At 44.1% G+C, this 23,615-nt stretch overlaps 1 protein-coding gene across 1 annotated transcript in view; it reads right to left on the reverse strand.

Annotated features, from left to right (window-relative positions):
* Positions 1–23,615, reverse strand: part of LOC311119445 (V-set and transmembrane domain-containing protein 4-like) — a 48,417-nt gene that overhangs the window by 22,655 nt on the left and 2,147 nt on the right. Inside the window, exon 2 of the mRNA XM_084157743.1 lies at positions 19,427–19,882. Within this exon, the coding sequence (XP_084013869.1) occupies positions 19,427–19,882 (456 nt within the window). The remainder of the gene's footprint in view (positions 1–19,426; positions 19,883–23,615) is intronic.

A 23,615-nucleotide genomic window follows, 5' to 3' on the forward strand; every position in this document is an offset into this window, starting at 1 on the left:
AACTTGTGTGACGGGAACGTGTGGAACCGCTGTCATATAAAAAAGTTATATTTTTAAACAGAGCCCAAGCCCATGCTTTTTTTATCTCTTTCTTACCCCCACTCCGCTTTGTTAGGGAGCAGGCGTTGGGTCTTACCTTCATCATGATACCGATATTTTAAAAAGCATGTTAGTCTCGTTCATATTTCAGAACATCCACAGGGTTTTGAAGTTGCCTACGTGCAATTGAGCAAAATCATAGGCCTACACTTGATTTTGGCTACATTTTTGCATGCTAAATGTTTCTGATCAGTGAGCAAATTAATAGATGAGCTATACCACCTCCACTTATTTGCCCAGCCAGAAACCAGTTAAGCAAAGAGCCTATACAGACGGAGATTCAGTGAAACAAAATCACATTGATTGATTATCAGTGAAGTCACAGGCTTTAGGCTACTAAGTGTCTACGAGTGAAGAGCAAACTAATCCACTTGTTAAACTACATAACATGGAAAATGTTCTAATAAATGAGCCAACTAGACAAGATGATCATAGGCAGCACTCACCTCAACTTAGCTAACATATTCCTAGCATAACTGTAGCCTAACCATCCAAACGGAGATTCAGGGTTAACAGAAATCTGACATTTATTGATATATCAAGATGAATCCCCACACTTGTCTCAAAGCAGCGCGATGGTGCTGTCCCAATCAAAATGCTGAAATTATCTAGTTGACCACACGTGAGTAAGCTATTGCTTCAAATTTATTACAAGGATTGGATCACTTTGGGAGTTTAGTAAGGAACAATTTGATACATGCCTTCAATTGCATTAGCCTACTTTATTCTAATATTTTCATCATTCAGTGATATTTATTCCCACAGTAATTATTTATGGATCCATCCAGTTGTGGTTAAGAAAAACAGTGCATGCTTAGTGGTGGGCTATGCAAAGAGATGGGCGAAGTGACATGCCTTGCAAAGTTTGGAACTGGCAGGAGGATGGTTAACGGGCGCTGCCTAGCAACCATCAAGAGTTTAAGGGCGTAGTGCGTCCCAAAGCCGCCTCAGCATTACAGCTACGTTTCATACTAAGCTGTAGGCAGAACTTTACCAAAATGATTACAAGGTCGTTTGGCGGAAATAAAAGTTTTGGATTTGATACCAGCAATACCATTCAGATATAAAGAAAGGGTGGAAAAAAGTTGACGGTATGATGAAATTGGCAGAAAAATTTATGAAATGGATAAAGCCAAGAGAGGAACCAGGCGCTGAGAAGTGGCCAATCCAGATTTAAAAGTACATGTGGCCATTAAGGCCAAATCGTATTTCAAGAAGTTCAAACGTTCATAGATGACCAGCACAGTCAGATAATGACCATGATGGCTATAGAGGGTGCAACACTTCAAGATTCTAATGTCAGATGGCTTTTCATATTCAGATTCAAAGTTTTAAAGTAGGGGCTAGGGTTGTTATACTGCTCTAATCACCATACAGTAGGGACTTATGCAGCTATTGCAGCTATTGAACTCAATTTCAATGTTCTCCTAAAATCCACAGTTTGTACTTTTGACATGTTTCCAACAGCTTTATTTATATATTTAATATTAAGTTGGTTTCATATGAATGTGGCAGATATTAGTTTTCCTTCCTTCCTGTTATAATAAAATGTTTTCAAGACTGTTCCTGTGCTTCCATCATGCTTTTAGAAGACCGGATAGGCGATTTATATTATCATTTTTAAGTCTTTAAATTTAAATGTCTGATATTGTAATTCGTATAAGCCAATATAAAGCCAGCAGTGAAATCATTGGAGGTGGAGCATAGCATACGGCTGCCAGATTTTGAAATGGTTGGTAAGCCATTGGATCATCCACATTGTACTGCTGGACAAAATGGCAGTGTCCCATTTGCTAACTGATTGTTGGCTACACTGAGGCACCAACGTTTGAGTAACAACCAATGATTGTTATTGCACCTTTGAATAGAGAGAGGAGTCAGTCTGCCCTCAAGCCCAGGCCAAATGTACTCAGCATCGGGGTCAAGTGACGAGTCAGACCCACAATCACTATAACTACTACTACTATAGTCACTGTTGCTGCTGCTACTGTTATAAGTAGGTAGGTAAGTAAGCCTTGGACAAGTAAGCTTTGTCCGAGCCAGAACGGCCCATCTCCTAATTCTGTAGTGCGAGGCAGCTTGATGTACAAGTACACCTCCTGGACAGGACGCTAGTCTGTCATATGGCCATACCCCCAATCCATCTCCTTAATGCTGAGTGCCAAGCAGAGAGGCATCAGTTCACATTTATTTAGTCTTTGGTATGACTCGACCAGAGATCGAACACCCATCCTTCCAATCTCAGGGTGGACACTCTACCATACGGCCACTGATTTGCTGCTACTGTTAAAGTCACTGTAATAGTAGCAGTAGTAGTAGTGTAGAATACCCAAAGTCACTACTGCGGTAGTAGTCGTCGTAGTTGTAGGAGTGAAGTAGTATTAGTAGTTGTATAAGTTTTGTATCAGGAGGAACTGAGGGAGTTTGGCTTGAGAACTGAGGATGTCCTAATATGGATGCTGTATCATTGATCTGAACAAACTGATCTGTAAAACGCAACTCACAAATATGTGAGCCAACTCACATACTGTATACTGTATGTAATGCAAGTCACAAATACGTAAATTGCAGGTCACAAAAGTAATCTGTGGAGTCACAAATGAGTCCGGATTTCTCTATTGAGGTTTATATCAAATGTAAGTGATTTTCTAATTTTTTGCATTTTATGAAAGTACAGACTCAGAGCGCCAAAATGATATATCATACACTGTAGTTGGAGGAAACATAGGAAAGTTATGCTGCTTTAAAGGCCCAGTGCAGTCAAAACGTGATTTCCCTGTGTTTTATATATATTTCTACACTATGAGGTTGGAATAATTCTGTGAAATTATAAAAATTATGATAATTAACTTTTAGTGTAAGACTGCCTAAAACGTCAGCCTGTTTTGGTGGGATGAAGTTTTGGCCTGCCTGGTGACATCACCAGGTGGTAAATTAGTTTATGCCATGGCATTATTGAATAATTGTTTCTGATTGGCTTGAAGGGCATTCTAGAGTGTGCATTACTTCCCTATAATGCACAGTATCATTCAATGGCTATAAAGTTCATTCTTACATGTTCTACAGTATGTTTGAGCTGCTTTTCAAACCATAATTTAAGACATTATTGGTTGAATTCGATTTTCATAATAGCAACTAGGACTGATGGTTTGGTTAGCTAAGCTTGCTAGCTACTTCAGTGGATGTTGAACACATTTCTACCAGCAAATGAACACATTTCTAGCAGGGCACTATACGTTCTGTGAAAAATAATGCAACTGTGGAAGGTGAGTTCCACTCCACTGACACGCCGTGGAACACACCTTCCACGTCGTTCATTATTTTCCATAGAATGCATAGCCCCTAATTGATTATCCCTTACTAATAGACTTAGCCTCACTCCACCGACACATGTAAACATGTGAGTCAGCATGGCATTGTCTTCCAGAAAGTAGTCTCTGGCAGCAGTTACAGCTTTGAGTCTTTCTGGGTAAGTCTCTAAGAGCTTTCCACACCTGGATTGTGCAACATTTGCCCATTATTCTGTTCAAAATTCGTCAAGCTCCGTCAAATTGGTGGTTGATCATTGCTAGACAACCATTTTCAGGTCTTGCCATAGAATTTCAAGCATTCTTTTCAAGCAGATTTAAGTAAAAACTGTAACTCGGCCGTCAGGAACATTCACTGTCTTTTTGGTGAGCAACTCCAGTGTATATTTTGCCTTATGTTCTAGGTAATTTTTCTGCTGAAAGTTGAATACATCTCCCAGTGTCTGGTGGAAAGCAGACTGAACCAGGTTTTCCTCTAGGATTTTGCCTGTGCTTAAGTCCATTCAGTTTCTTTTTTTAACCTGAAAAACTGCCCAGTCTTTAACTCTATTCCATTTATTTTTTATCCTGAAAAACTCCCCAGTCCTTAACGAGTACAAGCATACCCATAACATGATGCAGCCATCACTATGCTTGAAAATATGGAGAGTGGTACTCAGTAATGTGTTGTATTGGATTTGCCCCAAACATAACTATTTGTATTCAGACAAAAAGTTTAATGCTTTGCCACATTTTTTGCAGTATTACTTTAGTCCCTTGTTGCAAACAGGATACATGTTTTGGAATATTTTTTATTCTCTACAGGCTTCCTTCTTTTAATTCTGTCAATTACATTCGTATTGTGGAGTAATTACAATGTTGCTGATCCATCTTCAGTTTTCTCCTATCACAGCCATTAAACTCTGTAACAAGTCACCATTGGCCTCATGGTGAAATCCCTGAGCGGTTTCCTTCCTTACCGGCAACTGCAAATAGTCTCGGTAGCCATTTGATTAGATGTTCAGGAGTCTTATGGCTTGGGGGTAGAAGCTATTTAGAAGCCTCTTGGACCTAGACTTGGTCCTCCGGTACTGCTTGCCGTGCAGTAGCAGAGAGAACAGTCTATGACTAGGGTGGCTTGAGTCTTTGACCATTTTTAGGGCCTTCCTCTTACCCCACCTGGTATAGAGGTCCTGGATGGCAGGAAGCTTGGCCCCAGTGATGTACTGGGCCGTACGCACTACCCTCTGTAGTGCCTTGCGGTCGGAGTCCGAGCAGTTGCCATACCAGGCAGTGATGCAACCAATCAGGATGCTCTCTGGTGCAGCTGTATAACTTTTTGAGGATCTGAGGACCCATGCCAAATCTTTTCAGTGTCCTTAGGGGGAATAGGTTTTGTCGTGCCCTCTTCATGACTGTCTTGGTGTACTTGGACCATGTTAGTTTGTTGGTGATGTGGACACCAAGGTCTCAAGCTCTCAACCTGCTCCACTACAGCCCCATCGATGAGAATGGGGGTGTGCTCTGTCCTCTTCTTTTTCCTGTAGTCCATAATCATCTCCTTTGTCTTGATCATGTTGAGGAAGAGGTTGTTGTCCTGGCACCACACGGCCAGGTCTCTGACCACCTCCCTATAGGCTGTCTTGTCGTTGTCGGTGATCAGGCCTACCACTGTTGTGTCATCGGCAAACTTAATGATGGTGTTGGAGTCGTGCCTGGCCATGTAGCCATGAGTGAACAGGGAGTACTGGAGGGGACTGAGCACGCACCCATTAGGGGCCCCCGTGTTGAGGATTAGCGTGGCGTATGTGTTGTTACCTACCCTTACCAACTGGGGGGCGGCCCGTCAGGAAGTCCAGGATCCAGTTGCAGAGGGAGGTTTTTAGTCCCAGGGTCCTTATCTTAGTGATGAGCTTTGAGGGCACTATGGTGTTGAACGCTGAGCTGTAGTCAATGAATAGCATTCACACATATGTGTTCCTTTTGTCCAGGTGTGAAAGGGCAGTGTGGAGCACAATAGAGAATGCATCATCTGTGGATCTGTTGGGGCGGTATGCAAATTGGAGTGGGTCTAGGGTTTCTGGGATAATGGTGTTGATGTGAGCCATGACCAGCCTTTCAAAACACTTCATGGCTACAGACGTGAGTGCTACGGGTCGGTAGTCATTTAGGCAGGTTACCTTAGTGTTCTTGGGCACAGGGACTATGGTGGTCTGCTTGAAACATGTTGGTATTACAGACTCAGACAGGGAGAGGTTGAAAATGTCAGTGAAGACACTTGCCAGTTGGTAAGCGCATGCTCGGAGTACACGTCCTGGTAATCCGTCTGGCCCTGCGGCCTTGTGAATGTTGACCTGTTTAAAGGTCTTACTCACATCGGCTACGGAGAACGTGATCACACAGTCGTCCTGAACAGCTCATGCTCTCATGCATGTTTCAGTGTTACTTGCCTCGAAGCGAGCATAGAAGTAATTTAGCTCGTCTGGTAGGCTCGTGTCACTGGGCAGCTCGCTGCTGTGCTTCCCTTTGTACTGGGGGCCAGTTGATGATACCTGATGCTGTGATTATGGATTGATTGATGTATGGATTGATTGATGTATTGACTGGTTGATGACTTTATTGATTGATGTATGGATTGGTTGATGTATAGGTTGATTAATGTATTGACTGGTTGATGTATTGGTTGATTGATTGATGTATTGGTTGCGTCGTCGGGTAAGCTTGGCGTCGGGTAAGTTTGGCTTTATACATAGCTTGGGCTTTGTCGAGTAAGGCTTAAACTATGTATTTAGATTGTAGTTAGGTATTGTAGGTAGGTATCGTGGGTTGTTGTATGTAATTATTGTAGGTTAGTATTGTATTCGGCGGTGCCGGGTGTAGCACGAAGCTAGCTAGCTAGCTAACTCACCACCTGGACTAGCTGGCGAGTAGCTATTAGCAACGGTATAGTTGTTTCACGCCTGAGAGTGCCTGTAATTACGCCAGCTGGCTGCCTACAATAATTACATACAATAATTGCCTACCATTCAGCTGTTTTCGAACCTCATTGTCTGAACCGTTAACGTTAGGTAGCAAGTGGCTACTGTGCTTGAAATTTAGCTAGCTTGTTGCTACCTGGATAGCTACTAGTAAACAATAGCTGGAACGACCGAGCGAACAGACGCGAACTGGCTGAGTCAATTCAGTGGCTAGCTTTGCACTTGGCTAGCTAACAGTAGCTGCTAGGGGTAAGTCATAACCTACACTTGTGTTTTGTTTTTTACATATTGATAGCCCGAGTCGCTCAAGGAATTCGGGACATGGGTGACTAGTTAACGTTAGTTTGGCTCTCTCTGTGTGTTCGTGCCGTGAAAGGAGGGGTTCTTCTTTGTCTGAAAGCAATGGCTAGCTAGTTTGCTAACTATTCTAGCTAACTAACTGGCTGAATAAGTTGACGATGGACTCGCTCAAGCTGTCGGGACTAACCCACAACGTTAGACACGGACACGAACGATCTGCTTGCGTGTTGATACACTGGTGGTTGTTGTGGCTGAGTATTGGCGCTAAACCGTGTTGTTGGAGACCGGCATGCTAGCTGGCTGTGGCGTCTTATGACGAGGTGCCCGGACGTTTTTCACGGAATAATACTGCACCTAGTTAGCTAGCTGAATAAACTAAGTTAGTCTATTCCTAGAAAACATTGAACCGCTGTAGTTTACAACAATTATAGTTTCTGAGGTGGAAGTTGGGAGAGTTATATTTGGGAGTTGTGGTGAGGGAGGCCCCGCTCTCTCCTTTCCCAGATGTTTAGTTCATTTTATTCCGATCTCCTCTGCATTATTGTAGCCATCTGCTGCAGCCTGTCAACTATGCCTCTGCCTATCCCTGTTCTCTCCTCTCCGCACAGGCTACACAAACGCCTCACACCGCGTGGCTGCTGCCTCTCTAACCTGGTGGTCCCTGCACGCATGACCCACGTGGAGTTCCAGATCTCAGGCAGCCTCTGGAACTGCCACTCTGCTGCCAACAAGGCAGAGTTCATCTCAGCCTATGCTACCCTCCAGTCCCTCGACTTCTTGGTGCTGACGGAAACATGGATTACAACTGAAAACACTGCTACTCCTGCTGCTCTCTCCTCGTCTGACGATGTGTTCTCGCATACCCCGAGAGCATCTGGTCAGCGGGGTGGTGGCACAGGAATCCTCATCTCTCCCAAGTGGACATTCTCCATTTTTCCCCTGACCCATCTGTCTATCTCCTCATTTGAATTCCATGCTGTCACAGTCACTAGCCCATTTAAGCTTAATATCCTTGTCATCTATCGCCCTCCAGGTTCCCTTGGAGAGTTCATCAATGAGCTTGACGCCTTGATAAGTTCCTTTCCTGAGGATGGCTCACCCCTCACAGTTCTGGGGGATTTCAACCTCCCTATGTCTACATTTGACTCATTTCTCTCTGCCTCCTTCTTTCCACTCCTCTCCTCTTTTGACCTCACCCTCTCACCGTCCCACCCTACTCACAAGGCAGGCAATACGCTTGACCTCATCTTTACTAGATGCTGTTCTTCTACTAATCTCACTGCAACTCCCCTCCAAGTCTCCGACCACTACTTTGTATCCTTTTCTCTCTCCCTCTCCTCCAACACTACTCACTCTGCCCCTACACAGATGGTAATGTGCCGTCGCAACCTTCGCTCTCTCTCTCCCGCTACTCTCTCCTCTTCCATCCTATCATCTCTTCCCTCTGCTCAATCCTTCTCCCTCCAATCTCCTGATTCTGCCTCCTCAACTCTCCTCTCCTCCCTTTCTGCATTCTTTGACTCTCTATGTCCCCTATCCTCCCGGCCGGCTCGGTCCTCCCCTCCAGCTCCGTGGCTTGATGACTCATTGCGAGCTCACAGAACAGAGCTCCGGGCAGCTGAGCGGAAATGGAAGAAAACTAGACTCCCTGCGGACCTGGCATCTTTTCACTCCCTCCTCTCTACATTTTCTTCATCTGTTTCTGCTGCTAAGGCAACTTTCTACCACTCTAAATTCCAAGCATCCGCCTCTAACCCTAGGAAGCTCTTTGCCACATTCTCCTCCCTGCTGAATCCACCCCCCCCCCTCCTCCCTCTCTGTGGATGACTTCATCAACCATTTTGAAAAGAAGGTTGACGACATCCGATCCTCGTTTGTTAAGTCAAATGACACTGCTGGTCCTGCTCACACTGCCCTACCCTATGCTTTGACTTCTTTCTCCCCTCTCTCTCCAGATAAAATCTTGCGACTTGTGACGGCAGGCCGCCCAACAACCTGCCCGCTTGACCCTATCCCCTCCTCTCTTCTCCAGACCATCTCCGGTGACCTTCTCCCTTACCTCACCTCGCTGATCAACTCATCCTTGACCGCTGGCTATGTCCCTTCCGTCTTCAAGAGAGCGAGAGTTGCACCCCTTCTCAAAAAACCAACACTCGACCCCTCTGATGTCAACAACTACAGACCAGTATCCCTTCTTTCTTTTCTCTCCAAAACTATTGAGCGTGCCGTCTTTAGCCAACTCTCTTGCTATCTCTCTCAGAATTACCTTCTTGATCCAAACCAGTCAGGTTTCAAGACTGGTCATTCCACTGAGACTGCTCTTCTCTGTGTCACGGAGGCTCTCCGCACTGCTAAAGCTAACTCTCTCTCCTCTGCTCTTGTCCTTCTAGACCTGTCTGCTGCCTTTGATACTGTGAACCATCGGATCCTCCTCTCCACCCTCTCCGAGCTGGGCATCTCCGGCGCGGCTCACTCTTGGATTGCGTCCTACCTGACCGGTCGCTCCTACCAAGTGGCGTGGCGAGAAGCTGTCTCCGCACCACGTGCTCTCACCACTGGTGTCCCCCAGGGCTCAGTTCTAGGCCCTCTCCTATTCTCGCTATACACCAAGTCACTTGGCTCTGTCATATTCTCACATGGCCTCTCCTATCATTGCTACGCTGACGACACACAACTAATCTTCTCCTTTCCCCCTTCTGATAACCAGGTGGCGAATCGCATCTCTGCATGTCTGGCAGACATATCAGTATGGATGATGGATCACCACCTCAAGCTGAACCTCGGCAAGACGGAGCTGCTCTTCCTCCCGGGGAAGGACTGCCCGTTCCATGATCTCGCCATCACGGTTGACAACTCCGTTGTGTCCTCCTCCCAGAGTGCGAAGAGCCTTGGCGTGACCCTGGACAACACCCTGTCGTTCTACGCTAACATCAAGGCGGTGACCCGATCCTGTAGGTTCATGCTCTACAACATTCGGAGAGTACGACCCTGCCTTACACAGGAAGCGGCACAGGTCCTAATCCAGGCACTTGTCGTCTCCCATCTGGATTACTGCAACTCGCTGTTGGCTGGGCTCCGTGCCTGTGCCATTAAACCCCTACAACTCATCCAGAATGCCGCAGCCCGTCTGGTGTTCAACCTTCCCAAGTTCTCTCACGTCACCCCGCTCCTCCGCACACTCCACTGGCTTCCAGTTGAAGCTCGCATCTGTTACAAGACCATGGTGCTTGCCTATGGAGCTGTGAGGGGAACGGCACCTCTGTACCTTCAGGCTCTGATCAGTCCCTACACCCAAACGAGGGCACTGCGTTCATCCACCTCTGGCCTGCTGGCTCCCCTACCTCTGCGGAAGCATAGTTCCCGCTCAGCCCAGTCAAAACTGTTCGCTGCTCTGGCACCCCAATGGTGGAACAAGCTCCCTCACGACGCCAGGACAGCGGAGTCTCTCACCACCTTCCGGAGACATTTGAAACCCCACCTCTTTAAGGAATACCTGGGATAGGATAAAGTAATCCTTCTACCCCCCCCCCCCCCCCCCTTTTACTCCAACTCCCCCCCCCCAAATTTTTTTTTTTTTTAAAAACAATAAAAAAAACACATTGTAAAGTGGTTATCCCACTGGCTATAAGGTGAATGCACCTACAGTGAGGGAAAAAAGTATTTGATCCCCTGCTGAGTTTGTATGTTTGCCCACTGACAAAGAAATGATCAGTCTATAATTTTAATGGTAGGTTTATTTGAACAGTGAGTGACAGAATAACAACAAAAAAATCCAGAAAAACGTATGTCAAAAATGTTAGAAATTGATTTGCATTTTAATGAGGGAAATAAGTATTTGACCCCCTCTCAATCAGAAAGATTTTTGGCTCCCAGGTGTCTTTTATACAGGTAACGAGGTGAGATTAGGAACACACTCTTAAAGGGAGTGCTCCTAATCTCAGTTTGTTACCTGTATAAAAGACACCTGTCCACAGAAGCAATCAATCAATCAGATTCCAAACTCTCCACCATGGCCAAGACCAAAGAGCTCTCCAAGGATGTCAGGGACAAGATTGTAGACCTACACAAGGCTGGAATGGGCTACAAGACCATCACCAAGCAGCTTGGTGAGAAGGTGACTACAGTTGGTGCGATTATTCGCAAATGGAAGAAACACAAAAGATCTGTCAATCTCCCTCGGCCTGGGGCTCCATGCAAGATCTCACCTCGTGGAGTTGCAATGATCATGAGAACGGTGAGGAATCAGCCCAGAACTACACATGAGGATCTTGTTAATGATCTCAAGGCAGCTGGGACCATAGTCACCAAGAAAACAATTGGTAACACACTACGCCGTGAAGGACTGAAATCCTGCAGCGCCCGCAAGGTCCCCCTGCTCAAGAAAGCACATATACAGGCCCGTCTGAAGTTTGCCAATGAACATCTGAATGATTCAGAGGAGAACTGGGTGAAAGTGTTGTGGTCAGATGAGACCAAAATCGAGCTCTTTGGCATCAACTCAACTCGCCGTGTTTGGAGGAGGAGGAATGCTGCCTTTTAACCCAAGGACACCATCCCCACCGTCAAACATGGAGGTGGAAACATTATGCTTTGGGGGTGTTTTTCTGCTAAGGGGACGGGACAACTTCACCGCATCAAAGGGACGATGGACGGGGCCATGTACTGTCAAATCTTGGGTGAGAACCTCCTTCCCTCAGCCAGGGCATTGAAAATGGGTTGTGGATGGGTATTCCAGCATGACAATGACCCAAAACACACGGCCAAGTCAACAAAGGAGTGGCTCAAGAAGAAGCACATTAAGGTCCTGGAGTGGCCTAGCCACTCTCCAGACCTTAATCCCATAGAACATCTGTGGAGGGAGCTGAAGGTTCGAGTTGCCAAACGTCAGCCTCGAAACCTTAATGACTTGGAGAAAATCTGCAAAGAGGAGTGGGACAAAATCCCTCCTGAGATGTGTGCAAACCTGGTGGCCAACTACAAGAAACGTCTGACCTCTGATTGCCAACAAGGGTTTTGCCACCAAGTACTAAATCATGTTTTGCAGAGGGGACAAATACTTATTTCCCTCATTAAAATGAAAATCAATTTATAACATTTTTGACATGCGTTTTTCTGGATTTTTTTGTTGTTATTCTGTCTCTCACTGTTCAAATAAACCTACCATTAAAATTATAGACTGATCATGTCTTTGTCAGTGGGCAAACGTACAAAATCAGCAGGGGATCAAATACTTTTGTCCCTCACTGTATTTGTAAGTCGCTCTGGATAAGAGCGTCTGCTAAATGACGTAAATGTAAATGTAAATGTAGTCTGTAACAGTTTGCAAGCCCTGCCACATCCGATAAGCGTTGTAGCCGGTGTAGTACAATTCAATCTTAGTCCTGTATTGACGCTTTGCCTGTTTGATGGTTCATCGGAGGGCGTAGCGGGATTTCTTATAAGCTTCCGGGTTAGAGTCCCGCTCCTTGAAAGCGGCGGCTCTACCCTTTATCTCAGTTCGGATGTTGCCTGTAATCCATGGCTTCTGGTTGGGCTATGTACGTACAGTCACTGTGGGGATGACGTCATCGATGCACTTATTGATGAAGCCAGTGACTGATGTGGTGTACTCCTCAATGCCATCGGAAGAATCTCTGAACATATTCCAGTCTGTGCTAGCAAACAGTCCTGTAGCTTAGCATCTGCTTCATCTGACCACTTTTATATTGACCGAGTCACTGGTGCTTCCTGCTTTAGTTTTTGCTTGTAATCAGGAATCAGGAGGATAGAATTATGGTCAGATTTGCCAGATGGAGGGCGAGGGAGAGCTTTGAACGCGTCTCAGTGTGTGGAGTAAAGGTGATCAAGATTTTTTTTTCACTCTGGTTGCACATTTAACATGCTGGTAGAAATGAGGTGAAACGGATTTAAGTTTCCCTGCATTATAGTCCCCGGCCACTAGGAGCGCCACTTCTGGATGAGCGTTTTCCTGTTTGCTTATGGCCGTACACAGTTCATTGAGTGCTGTCTTAGTGCCAGCATCGGTTTGTGGTGGTAAATACACAGCTACGAAGATATAGAGGAAAACTCTCTTGGTAGATAGTGTGGTCTACAGCTTATACCTCAGGCAAGCAAAACCTTGAGACTTCCTTAGATATCGTGGACAAGCTGTTGTTTACAAATATATATATTCCGCCACCCCTTGTCTTACCAGAGGCTGCTGTTCTATCCTGCCAATACATTGTATAACCCGCCAGCTGTATGTTATTCATGTCTTTGTTCATCCACGACTCGGTGAAACATAAGATATTACAGTTTTTAATGTCCCGTTGGTAGGATATTCGTGCCTGTAGTTCGTCCACTTTATTATCAAGCGATTGTAAGTTGGCCAATAGTATTGATGGCAAAGGCCGATTAGCCTCTCGTCGCCCGGCTCCTTACCAAGCACCCCGATCTCCTTCCACGATATCTCCTTTTCTTTCTACTGCTAATGATGGGGATGAGGGCCCTGTCGGGTGTCTGGAGCAAATCCTTCTCGTCTGACTCATTAAAAAACAATTATTTGTCCAGTTCAAGGTGAGTAATCGCTGTTCTGATGTCCAGAAGCTCTTTTCGTTCATAAGAGATGGTAGCAGCAACATTATGTACGAAATAAGTTACAAACAATGCGAAAAAACACACAAAATAGCACGGATGGGTAAGAGTCCATAAAACGGCAGCCATCCCCTCCGGCGCTATCTTTTTCATGCAACTTATTATGTGACTTGTTAAGCAAATCTTTACTCCTGAACTTATTTAGGCTTGCCATAACAAAGGGGTTGAATACTTGTTGACTCAAGACATTTCAGCTTTTCACTTTTAATTCATTTGTAAAAATAAAAAAATAAAAAAACACAATTCCACTTTGAAATGGTGAGGTATTTACTGTGTTCAGGCCAGTGACCAAAAATCTCAATGTAATCCATTTTAAATTCAGGCTGTAAAACAACAAAATGTGGAGAAAATCAAGGGGTGTGAATACTTTCTGCAGGCACTGTATACAGTCGTGGTAAAAAGTTTTGAGAATGCAACAAATATTAATTTTCACAAAGTCTGCTGCCTCAGTTTACATGATGGCAATTTGCATATACTCCAGAATGTTATGAAGAGTGATCAGATGAATTGCAATTAATTGCAAAGTCCCTATTTGTCATGAAAATGAACTTAATCCCCCAAAAAACATTTCCACTGCATTTCAGCCCTGCCACAAAAGGACCAGCTGACATCATGTCAGTGATTCTCTCATTAACACAGGTGAGAGTGTTGACGAGGACAAGGCTGGAGATCACTCTGTCATGCTGATTGAGTTAGAATAACAGACTGGAAGCTTTAAAAGGAGGGTGGTGCTTGAAATCATTGTTCTTCCTCTGTTAACCATGGTTACCTGCAAGGAAACACGTGCCGTCATCATTGCTTTGCAAAAAAAGGGCTTCACAGGCAAGGATATTGCTGCTACTAAGATTGCACCTAAATCAACCATTTATAGCATCATCAAGAACTTCAAGGAGAGAGGTTCAATTGTTGTGCAGAAGGCTTCAGGGCGCCCAAGAAAGTCCAGCAAGCGCCAGGACCGTCTTCTAAAGTTGATTCAGCTGCGGGATCGGGGCACCACCAGTGATCCTAACTTGCCTAAAACAGGAAATTTGTACTAGGATTAAATGTCAGGAATTGTGAAAAACTGAGTTTAAATGTATTTGGCTAAGGTGTATGCAAACTTCCGACTTCAACTGTATTTCTCAATCACACTTTTCATCCTTCAATTAAATATACTTTCCTGCAACCCGCCTCACCCAATGTGGAACGGATTCTATTATTTATTTTACCTTATTATCCAGAACCTCCAGTTGAAACTAGCCAGCTAACTAGCTACTTGCTATTAGCCACCGTTAGCAGTTTTCACCATTGTCCGTGGCCTGCACTACCTACCAGCCAGCTCTAGCCTGGACTATTATCGGCCAGTCTGCACTGTCTGCACAGCGCGCTATCGACCAAGAACATATCGGATTTGCTGCCGGAATCACTGAATCACTGGACCTGAACACCGGATCATCGCAACTAGCTAGCTGCAACCGAATGGATGTTGTTGGCTAATCACCACCGCCCCGGAAGCAAGCACCAGTTAGCCTTGAACTAGCCTCGAGACAGGCCCATCTCCCGGCTATCTACATCTCTGTCAACCGGACGGGACCTCCTAGTGTCGACACGGAGCCCCGCCGATCCATCACGACTGGTCTGCCGACGTAATCGTCTGATGTGGTTTCAACAGGCTTCCCGTTGCGATGACCACGAACATCCATCTGCTAGCCCCGGCCCGCTAGCACACGCAATCAACAGCCGTGTTTCCTGCTCGCCTGTGCTGTAACAGCCATTCGAACTGCTCCCGGTCTCACCTATTGCTGTTCATTGGACCTTATGATCACTCAGCTGCACATCTGATGCCTGCTGGACTGTTCCTTTACACGGTACCCCTATCCTGTCTATCTGTCCTGTTTATCTGTTTAGCCTCAGCCCAAACTTTCGTCGCCATTACCAGTTGTTGTCTTAGCTCTCTCGAATAACACCTGTGATTGCTTTATGCCTCTCTCCCATGTCAATATGCCTTGCCTATTGCTGTTCCGGTTAGTTCTTTTTATACAATTTCACTGTAGAGCCCCCAGTCCCGCTCAACCAGCCTCAGAGAGCTCCTTTATCCCACCCCCCATACACGCGGAGACCGGCTCAATCGGTGCCTCCAGTGATGCTATGTCTTTCATCGTTACCCAACGCTTAGGTTTACCTCCACTGAACTCATATCCTTCCTTATCCTTGTCTGTACATAATGCCCTGAATCTATTCTACAACGCCCGGAAATCTTCCCCTTTTATTCTCTGTACCTAACGCACTAGAAGACCAGTTCTTAAAGCCTTTAGCCGTATCCTTATTCTACTCCTCCTCTGTTCCTCTGGTGATGTAGAGGTTAACCCAGGCCCTGTAGCCCCCAGTATCACTCCTACTCCCCAGGCGCTATCAGATAGCTGATGTTCTGAAAGAGCTGCAAAATCTAGACCCCTTACAAATCAGCTGTCCTAGACAATCTGGACTTTCTAAAATTAGCAGCCGAAATTGTAGCAAACCCTATTACTAGCCTGTTCAACCTCTCTTTCGTATCATCTGAGATCCCCAGAGGTTGGAAAGCTGCCGCGGTCATCCCCCACTTCAAAGGGGGTGACACTATAGATCCAAACTGTTACAGACCTATATCCATCCTGCCCTGCCTTTCGAAAGTATTTGAAAGCCAAGTTAACAAACAGATCACCGTCCATTTCGAATCCCACCGTACCTTCTCCGCTATGCAATCTGGTTTCCGAGCTGGTCATGGGTGCACCTCAGCCACGCTCAAGGTCCTAAACGATATAATAACCGCAATCGATAAAAGACAGTACTGTGCAGCCATCGCCATTGACCTAGCCAAGGCTTTCGACTCTGTCAATCACTGCATTCTTATTGGCAGACTAAATAGCCTTGGTTTCTCAAATGACTGCCTCGCCTGGTTCACCAACTACTTCTCAGATAGAGTTAAATGTGTCAAATCGGAGGGCCTGTTGTCTGGACCTCTGGCAGTCTCTATGGGGGTGCCACAGGGTTCAATTCTCGGGCTGACTCTATTCTCTGTGTATATCAATGATGTCGTTCTTGCTGCTGGTGACTCTCAGATCCACCTCTACGCAGACGACACCATTTTGTATACATCTGGCCCTTCATTGGACACTGTATTAACAAACCTCCAAACGAGCTTCAATTCCATACAACACTCCTTCTGTGGCCTCCAACTGCTCTTAAACACTAGTAAAACTAAATGCATGCTCTTCAATCGAACACTGCTTGCACCCGCCTGCCCGGCTAGAATCACTACTCTCGGCGGGTCTGACTTAGAATATGTGGACAACTACAAATACCTAGGTGTCTGGTTAGGCCGTAAACTCTCCTTCCAGACTCACATTAAACATCTCCTATCCAAAGTTAAATCTAGAATTGGCTTCCTATTTCGCAACAAAGCCTCCTTCACTCATGCTGCCAAACATGCCCTCGTAAAACTGACTATCCTACCGATCCTTGACTTCGGCGATGTCATTTACAAAATAGCCTCCAACGCTCTACTCAGCAAATTGGATGTAGTCTATCACAGTGCCATCCGTTTTGTCACCAAAGCCCCATATACTACACACCATTGTGACCTGTACGCTCTCGTTGGCTGGCTCTCACTACATATTAGTCGCCAAACCCACTGGCTCCAGGTCATCTATAAATCACTGCTAGGCAAATCCCTGCCTTATGTTAGCTCATTTGGTCACCATAGCAACACCCACCCGTAGTATGCGCTCCAGCAGGTATTTCTCACTGGTCATCCCCAAAGCCAACACCTCATTTGGCCGCCATTCCTTCCAGTTCTCTACTGCTAATGACTAGAACAAACTGCAAAAATCTCTGAAGCTGGAGACTCTTATCTCCCTCACTAACTTTAAGCATCAGTTGTCATAGCAGCTTACCGATCACTGCACCTGTACACAGCCCATCTGTAATTAGCCCACCCAACTACCTCATCCCCATATTGTTATTTATTTTGCTCATTTGCACCCCAGTATCTCTATTTGCACATCTTCTTCTGCACATCTATCACTCCAGTGTTAACACTAAATTGTAATTATTTTGCACTATGGCCTATTTATTGCCTTACCTCCATAACTTACTACATTTGCACACACTGTATATAGATTTTCTATTGTGTTATTGACTGTATGTTTTGTTTAATCCCATGTGTAACTGTGTTGTTGTTGTTTTTATCGCACTGCTTTGCTTTATCTTGGCCAGGTCACAGTTGTAAATGAGAACTTGTTCTCAACTGGCTTACCTGGTTAAATAAAGGTTAAATAAAAATGAAATAAAAAGTGCAGAGCTTGCTAAGGAATGGCTGCAGGCAGGTGTGAGTGCATCTGCACGCACAGTGAGGTGAAGACTTTTGGAGGATGACCTGGTGTCATGAAGGGCAGCGAGGAATCCACTTCTCTCCAGGAAAAACATCAGGGTCAGGCTGATATTCTGCAAAAGGTACAGGGATTGGACTGCTGAGGACTGGGGTAAAGCCATTTTCTCTGATGAATCCCCTTTCCGATTGTTTGGTGCATCCGGAAAAAAGCTTGTCCGGAGAAGACAAGTTGAGCGCTACCATCAGTCCTGTGTCATGCCAAAAGTAAAGCATCCTGAGACCATTCATGTGTGGGATTGCTTCTCAGCCAAGGGAGTGGGCTCACTCACAATTTTGCCTAAGAACACAGACATGAATAAAGAATGGTACCAACACATCCTCAGAGAGCAACTTCTCCCAACCATCCAAGAACAGTTTGGTTATGAACAATGCCTTTTCCAGCATGATGGAGCACCTTGCCATAAGGCAAAAGTGATAACTAAGTGGCTCGGGGAACAAAACATCTACATTTTGGGTCCATGGCCAGGAAACTCCCCAGACCTTAATCCCATTGAGAATGTGTGGTCAATCCTCAAGAGGCGGGTGGACAAACAAAAACCCGCAAATTCTGACAAACTCCAAGCATTGATTATGCAAGAATGGACTGCCATCAGTCAGGATGTGGCCCAGAAGTTAATTGACAGCATGCCAGGGCAGATTGCAGAGGTCTTGAAAAAGAAGGGTCAACACTGCAAATATTGACTCTTTGCATTAACATAATGTAATTGTCAATTAAAGCCTTTGACACTTATGGAATGCTTGTAATTATACTTCAGTATACCATAGTAACATCTGACAAAAATATCTAAAAACACTGAAGCATCAAACTTTGTGAAGACCAATACTTGTGTCATTCTCAAAACCTTTGACCACGACTGTATACTGACCAAGGAAGCCTGTGACATGACAGACCAATCAGGACTTATATCTTGGCATGTCCAACCACTCCATTATCATCTCAGCCAGGAAGGATCCTTTCTTTCTCCCTGTATAGCTCAGGGCTTTCTCCTTGGCTAATTTAGGCTCACAATTTAACATTTCTATTCATATTTTCATATCCTATACAAGTTTGTAAGTAAGCCACATGGAAGTTCAATAAGGCATTTTTCTGCAAAACAGCCCTACTGGTGTCAAACGACGCATATCCTGTAACCTGTCACAAATGTTGTCACATTCACATTGACCACTGTTGTGTTTGCAAAGTAAGAAATATGCTTGTAAAATGTGCTGTGTTAATCAGAAAAAACCTGTCTTGCATTTATTTGCTGATTGTTTTTGACTCATTTGCTTTTGGTTCTTGACATATGTTTGTGAAACTATATGGGTATATTTAAAGACCGTGATTTTTATTTAAAAGTTGCATTGTTTATTTGCACAACACATATTTTGTTTGTGACTCACTACTCATATATTTAAAACATTTTGATCGATTTCTGTCTCCAATCTTGTAGAGTGGAAAGGATTGTGTGTGTATACACAAGTAGATAGTCTTACTGGCAGTCAGTTATCTGTGGCATAACAACCAGGACCAGGAAAGCTCTATCCTGAGAGGTGTGACTGACTAGAGGTAACCTCTCTCTGATTTTGAGCTGAACGAAACAGCTGTGTAACTGGCCTTGAGACCATCCTTCTTTACATAGCCATAGAACAGTCCTGGGCAGTAACACACACAAACAAGCACATGAACACACACATGCGCGTACACATGAAAAAACACACAAACACAACTCACATACTCTTACCAGTGAGCTGGGCTGTAGAGGTGCCATTAGACGAAGCCTTCCAGCTGTTTCTGTGTCTCCGTATCTCCTGGACCCTGCAGGTGTAGTACCCTCGGTCCCTTCGAGTCACATTCAGAACCAGCAGTCCATACTCCTCTCCCTCCTCTGTCCTTCCCTCTCTCCCCTCTCTCTCCTCATACAGATGGAACTTGGGCTGGGGGAACCGGCGACTGTAGTTCCCATAGATCTTTATCTTCTTCATGGTCAACTTCACAATCAGCTGTTCAGGAAGAGGAGGAGAGGGGGATGGAGGGAGAGGAGAGAAAGAGGATGGAGGAGAGAAGAGCCATCGGAGGACGAGGAAACTGTTGCTCCTCTTCTTCTGGGAGACGAGGCAGGACAGGGTCAGGTTCTCACCCTCTGTAACCATGACAACCGGCCCAGGGGTCATGGTCACGTTCAGGGCCTCACACACACCTGTGGGGACAAACATACACACACATACACACACACGCATCCACACACACACACATACACACACACCTACTCAGAGACTACATTTTACATTTACATTTTAGTCATTTAGCAGACGCTCTTATCCAGAGCGACCCACAGTTAGTGAGTGCATACATCTTTTTTTTTCATAACTAGGATATTGTTGACACGAGTAACTTATGACAACAGTATAGACTGTAACAGACTATACTGACACTATTGCTCAAATCTACTCTATCTGCGATTATAAATACATTATCACCTCTTGAATAACGACTGTAACATTCATACTGGATCATCAGTACATTTGTAGATAAATAAAACTCCAGACAGAGTCTGGAGAGGTTTAAGAGAGGTCCATAGAGTTTGACTTGTTTAGTCAGCTGATGCCCAGTGCTGCCAGCTGGGTCAGGTCTGTTCAGGGGAGTCAGTCTCTCTGGAAACAATATGGACAATTTGCCAGAGGAGACAGAACAGCTACAGGTGGAACACATTTATCTACTGTACACTTAGAGAAAGGGGGAAGAGAAAGAAACACGACAGGATAACAAGGACCATCTGTGTTCTGTAAATAGTGTGTCTGTGTCTGTGTGTGTGTCTGTGTATCTCTTTGTGTGTGTGTGTGTGTGTCTGTCTGTGTGTGTGTCTGTGTCTCTCTGTGTGTGTGTCTGTGTCTGTCTTTGTCTGTGTGTGTATGTGTGTGTGTGTCTGTCTCTCTCTCTCTGTGTGTTTGAGTGAGTGAGGGAGAGAGAGAGAGAGAGAGAGTGAGTGTGTTTACTGTAGAGCTTTAGTCTTGTTAATATTTACTACCCCTAGCCCCCCTACAGTCTGTCCATGGCCTTAGAGTTCATATGTTACACACATTTCAGACAGGAAACGCCACGTATTTATTTAACCATTTATTAGAAAGATTACAATACATGCAATACGTTAGTCTTGGCGTTAGGCTCTGCTCATTCAGGGTAGCTCACTGCCAGAGCATGCATAATGTTAAGATAATAATAATTACAGGCAGAGAGCATGCTATACCAATCCCCCTGCAAGAAGGAAACACAGAACCAAACAGGTGGAGGCTGGGGTGGGTGGTGGGAAAACAAGTAACAGACATGCATGCGAGTAACGCATGTTACTGCAATAGCATGTCACCGAGAACACCAGCACATAACTTGCGCATGGCAGCCATCAGAGAAGTGTGTGCAGAACCTGGTGGACTAAATAGACCGCCATATTAATGTACAGTGATTAATCTAATTGGTGCAATAACAGCTGATGCCAATACTCTGGTTTCCTGTATGAACTAGTGTTGTGCTTGATGCACATATGTTCACGTCATAACCACTAAAGGCTATATGATGTACACTACCGTTCAAAAGTTTGGGGTCACTTAGAAATGTCCTTGTTTTTGAAAGAAAACAATTGATCAGAAATACAGTGTAGACATTGTTAATGTTGTAAATGGCTATTGTAGCAGGAAACAGCTAATTTTTAATGGAATGTCTACATAGGCGTACAGAGGCACATTATCAGCAACCATCAGTCCTGTGTTCCAATGGCACGTTGTGTTTGCTAATCCAAGTTTATCATTTTAAAAGGCTAATTGATCATTAGAAACCCCTTTTGCAATTATGTTAGCACAGCTGAAAACTGTTGTGCTGATTAAAGAAGCAATAAAACTGGCCTTCTTGAGACTAGTTGAGTATCTGGAGCATCAGCAATTGTGGGTTCGATTACAGGCTCAAAATGGCCAGAAACAAATAACTTTCTTCTGAAACTCGTCAGTCTATTCTTGTTCTGAGAAATGAAGGCTATTCCATATGAGAAATTGCCAAGAAACTGACGATCTCGTACAACGCTGTGTACTACTCCCTTCACAGAACAGCGCAAACTGGCTCTAACCAGAATAGAAAGAGGAGTGGGAGGCCCCGGTGCACAACTGAGCAAGAGGACAAATACATTAGAGTGTCTAGTTTGAGAAACAGACGCCTCACAGGTCCTCAACTGGCAGCTTCATTAAATAGTACCCACAAAACACCAGTCTCAATGTCAACAGTGAAGAGGCGACTCCGGGATGCTGACCTTCTAGGCAGAGTTGCAAAGAAAAAGCCATATCTCAGACTGCCCATCTTAATATTTTATTTTTATTGGCCAGTCTGAGATATGGCTTTTTCTTTGCAACTCTGCCTAGAAGGTCAGCATCCCGGAGTCGCCTCTTTCTAAGTGACCCCAAACTTTTGAACGGTAGTGTATGTTCACTGTCAGTATTCAGCGGTCCATTCATCTGATAAGTAACATCTGTTGTACACTGTAAAAAAAATATGTTTATTATGTTATTATGTTTACTAATTACTATTAATTAACTGGTTCCACAGGCTTTTTTTTTTATTTACTCAACTTTTCGGTGTTACCTGAACAAAAAAAACAAGCGTATCTCCAACTTGAGAAAATGTAGGCAAAAATGCAGTCAATTTAAAATGATATGTTTGCTCAACTTGTCTGTTCATTCAACTATAAATTATTATTTGGGCATCTTACCTAAAAAAGGCTGTGGAACTAGTTACACACACAGTTCTTTTAACATACAATGTTTTTACACTCATATAATTGACACACGTTGACATACAGTACATAATTACATTCTGCATGTTCATTTATACAGTAATTAATATTCAACATATCTTCACCTGGGATTTGAACTCACAACCTCTTGGTTCACGGCATTCCAATCTTCCTGCTACACCACCATGTCTGTGTCGATGACTGATTTCACCTGTGTTCCTACACTTAGCACTTCAAAGTAAATCTCAGCTCTGTTAAAAGTACACTCAAGAAAAACTATTTTATTGATCATAGTGATTAAGGAGTAACATTAAAACAGAATAATGTGCCCCACCAACATTAGACAACTATACAGAAAAAAACTAAAATTGCTGAAATAAGTAAATGATGAGAGAATAGTCAGATTAACTGAAAATTAACACAGACATAGTGGTGTAGCAGGAAGATCGGAATGCCATGAACCAAGAGATTGTGAGTTCAAATCCCAGGTGAATAATAATTACTGTATAAATTAACATGCACAATGTAATCATGTAAGTTGAAAGCTTTGTATGTTAAAAGCACTGTGTGTGTGTAGCCAGTTACACAGCCTTTTTTAGTTAAGATGCCCAAATAATAATTTATAGTTGAATGAACAGCCAAATTGAGCTAACTGACTGTTAAATTGACTGCATTTTTGCCTAAGTTTTCTCAAGTTGGAGCTAAGTTTGGGCCAACTAATGTTTTTTAGTTCAGGTAACACTTGGACTGAAAAGTTGAGTAAACAAAAAGGATGTGGAACCAGTTACTTATAATAATTAGTTGAACCAACTAGATTTATTTTGCAGTGTATGTACGAAATGTCTTTATGTCATAACCATGTTCATATGTTGTCCATAACCACGCCACAGAAACAAAAGCCCACAGGTAATCAGACATGGGCTCTGGTCAAAAGTAGTAACTCCTGATACTGACACACAGAATGTGCAACACAGACAGATAGTAGATACAGTTCCTTGTAAAAATATAACCCCTTGGATTTCTTCACATTTTATTGTGTTACAAAGTGGGATTAAAATTAATTGAATTTTTTTGTCAACAATCTACACTAAATACTCTGTAATGTCAAAGTGGAAGATAAATAAAAAATTAATAACTAAAATATAGTCGTTGCACAAGT

This window comes from Coregonus lavaretus (assembly GCF_964263955.1).
Source record: "Coregonus lavaretus genome assembly, chromosome: 1".
Taxonomy (NCBI): Eukaryota; Metazoa; Chordata; class Actinopteri; order Salmoniformes; family Salmonidae; genus Coregonus; species Coregonus lavaretus.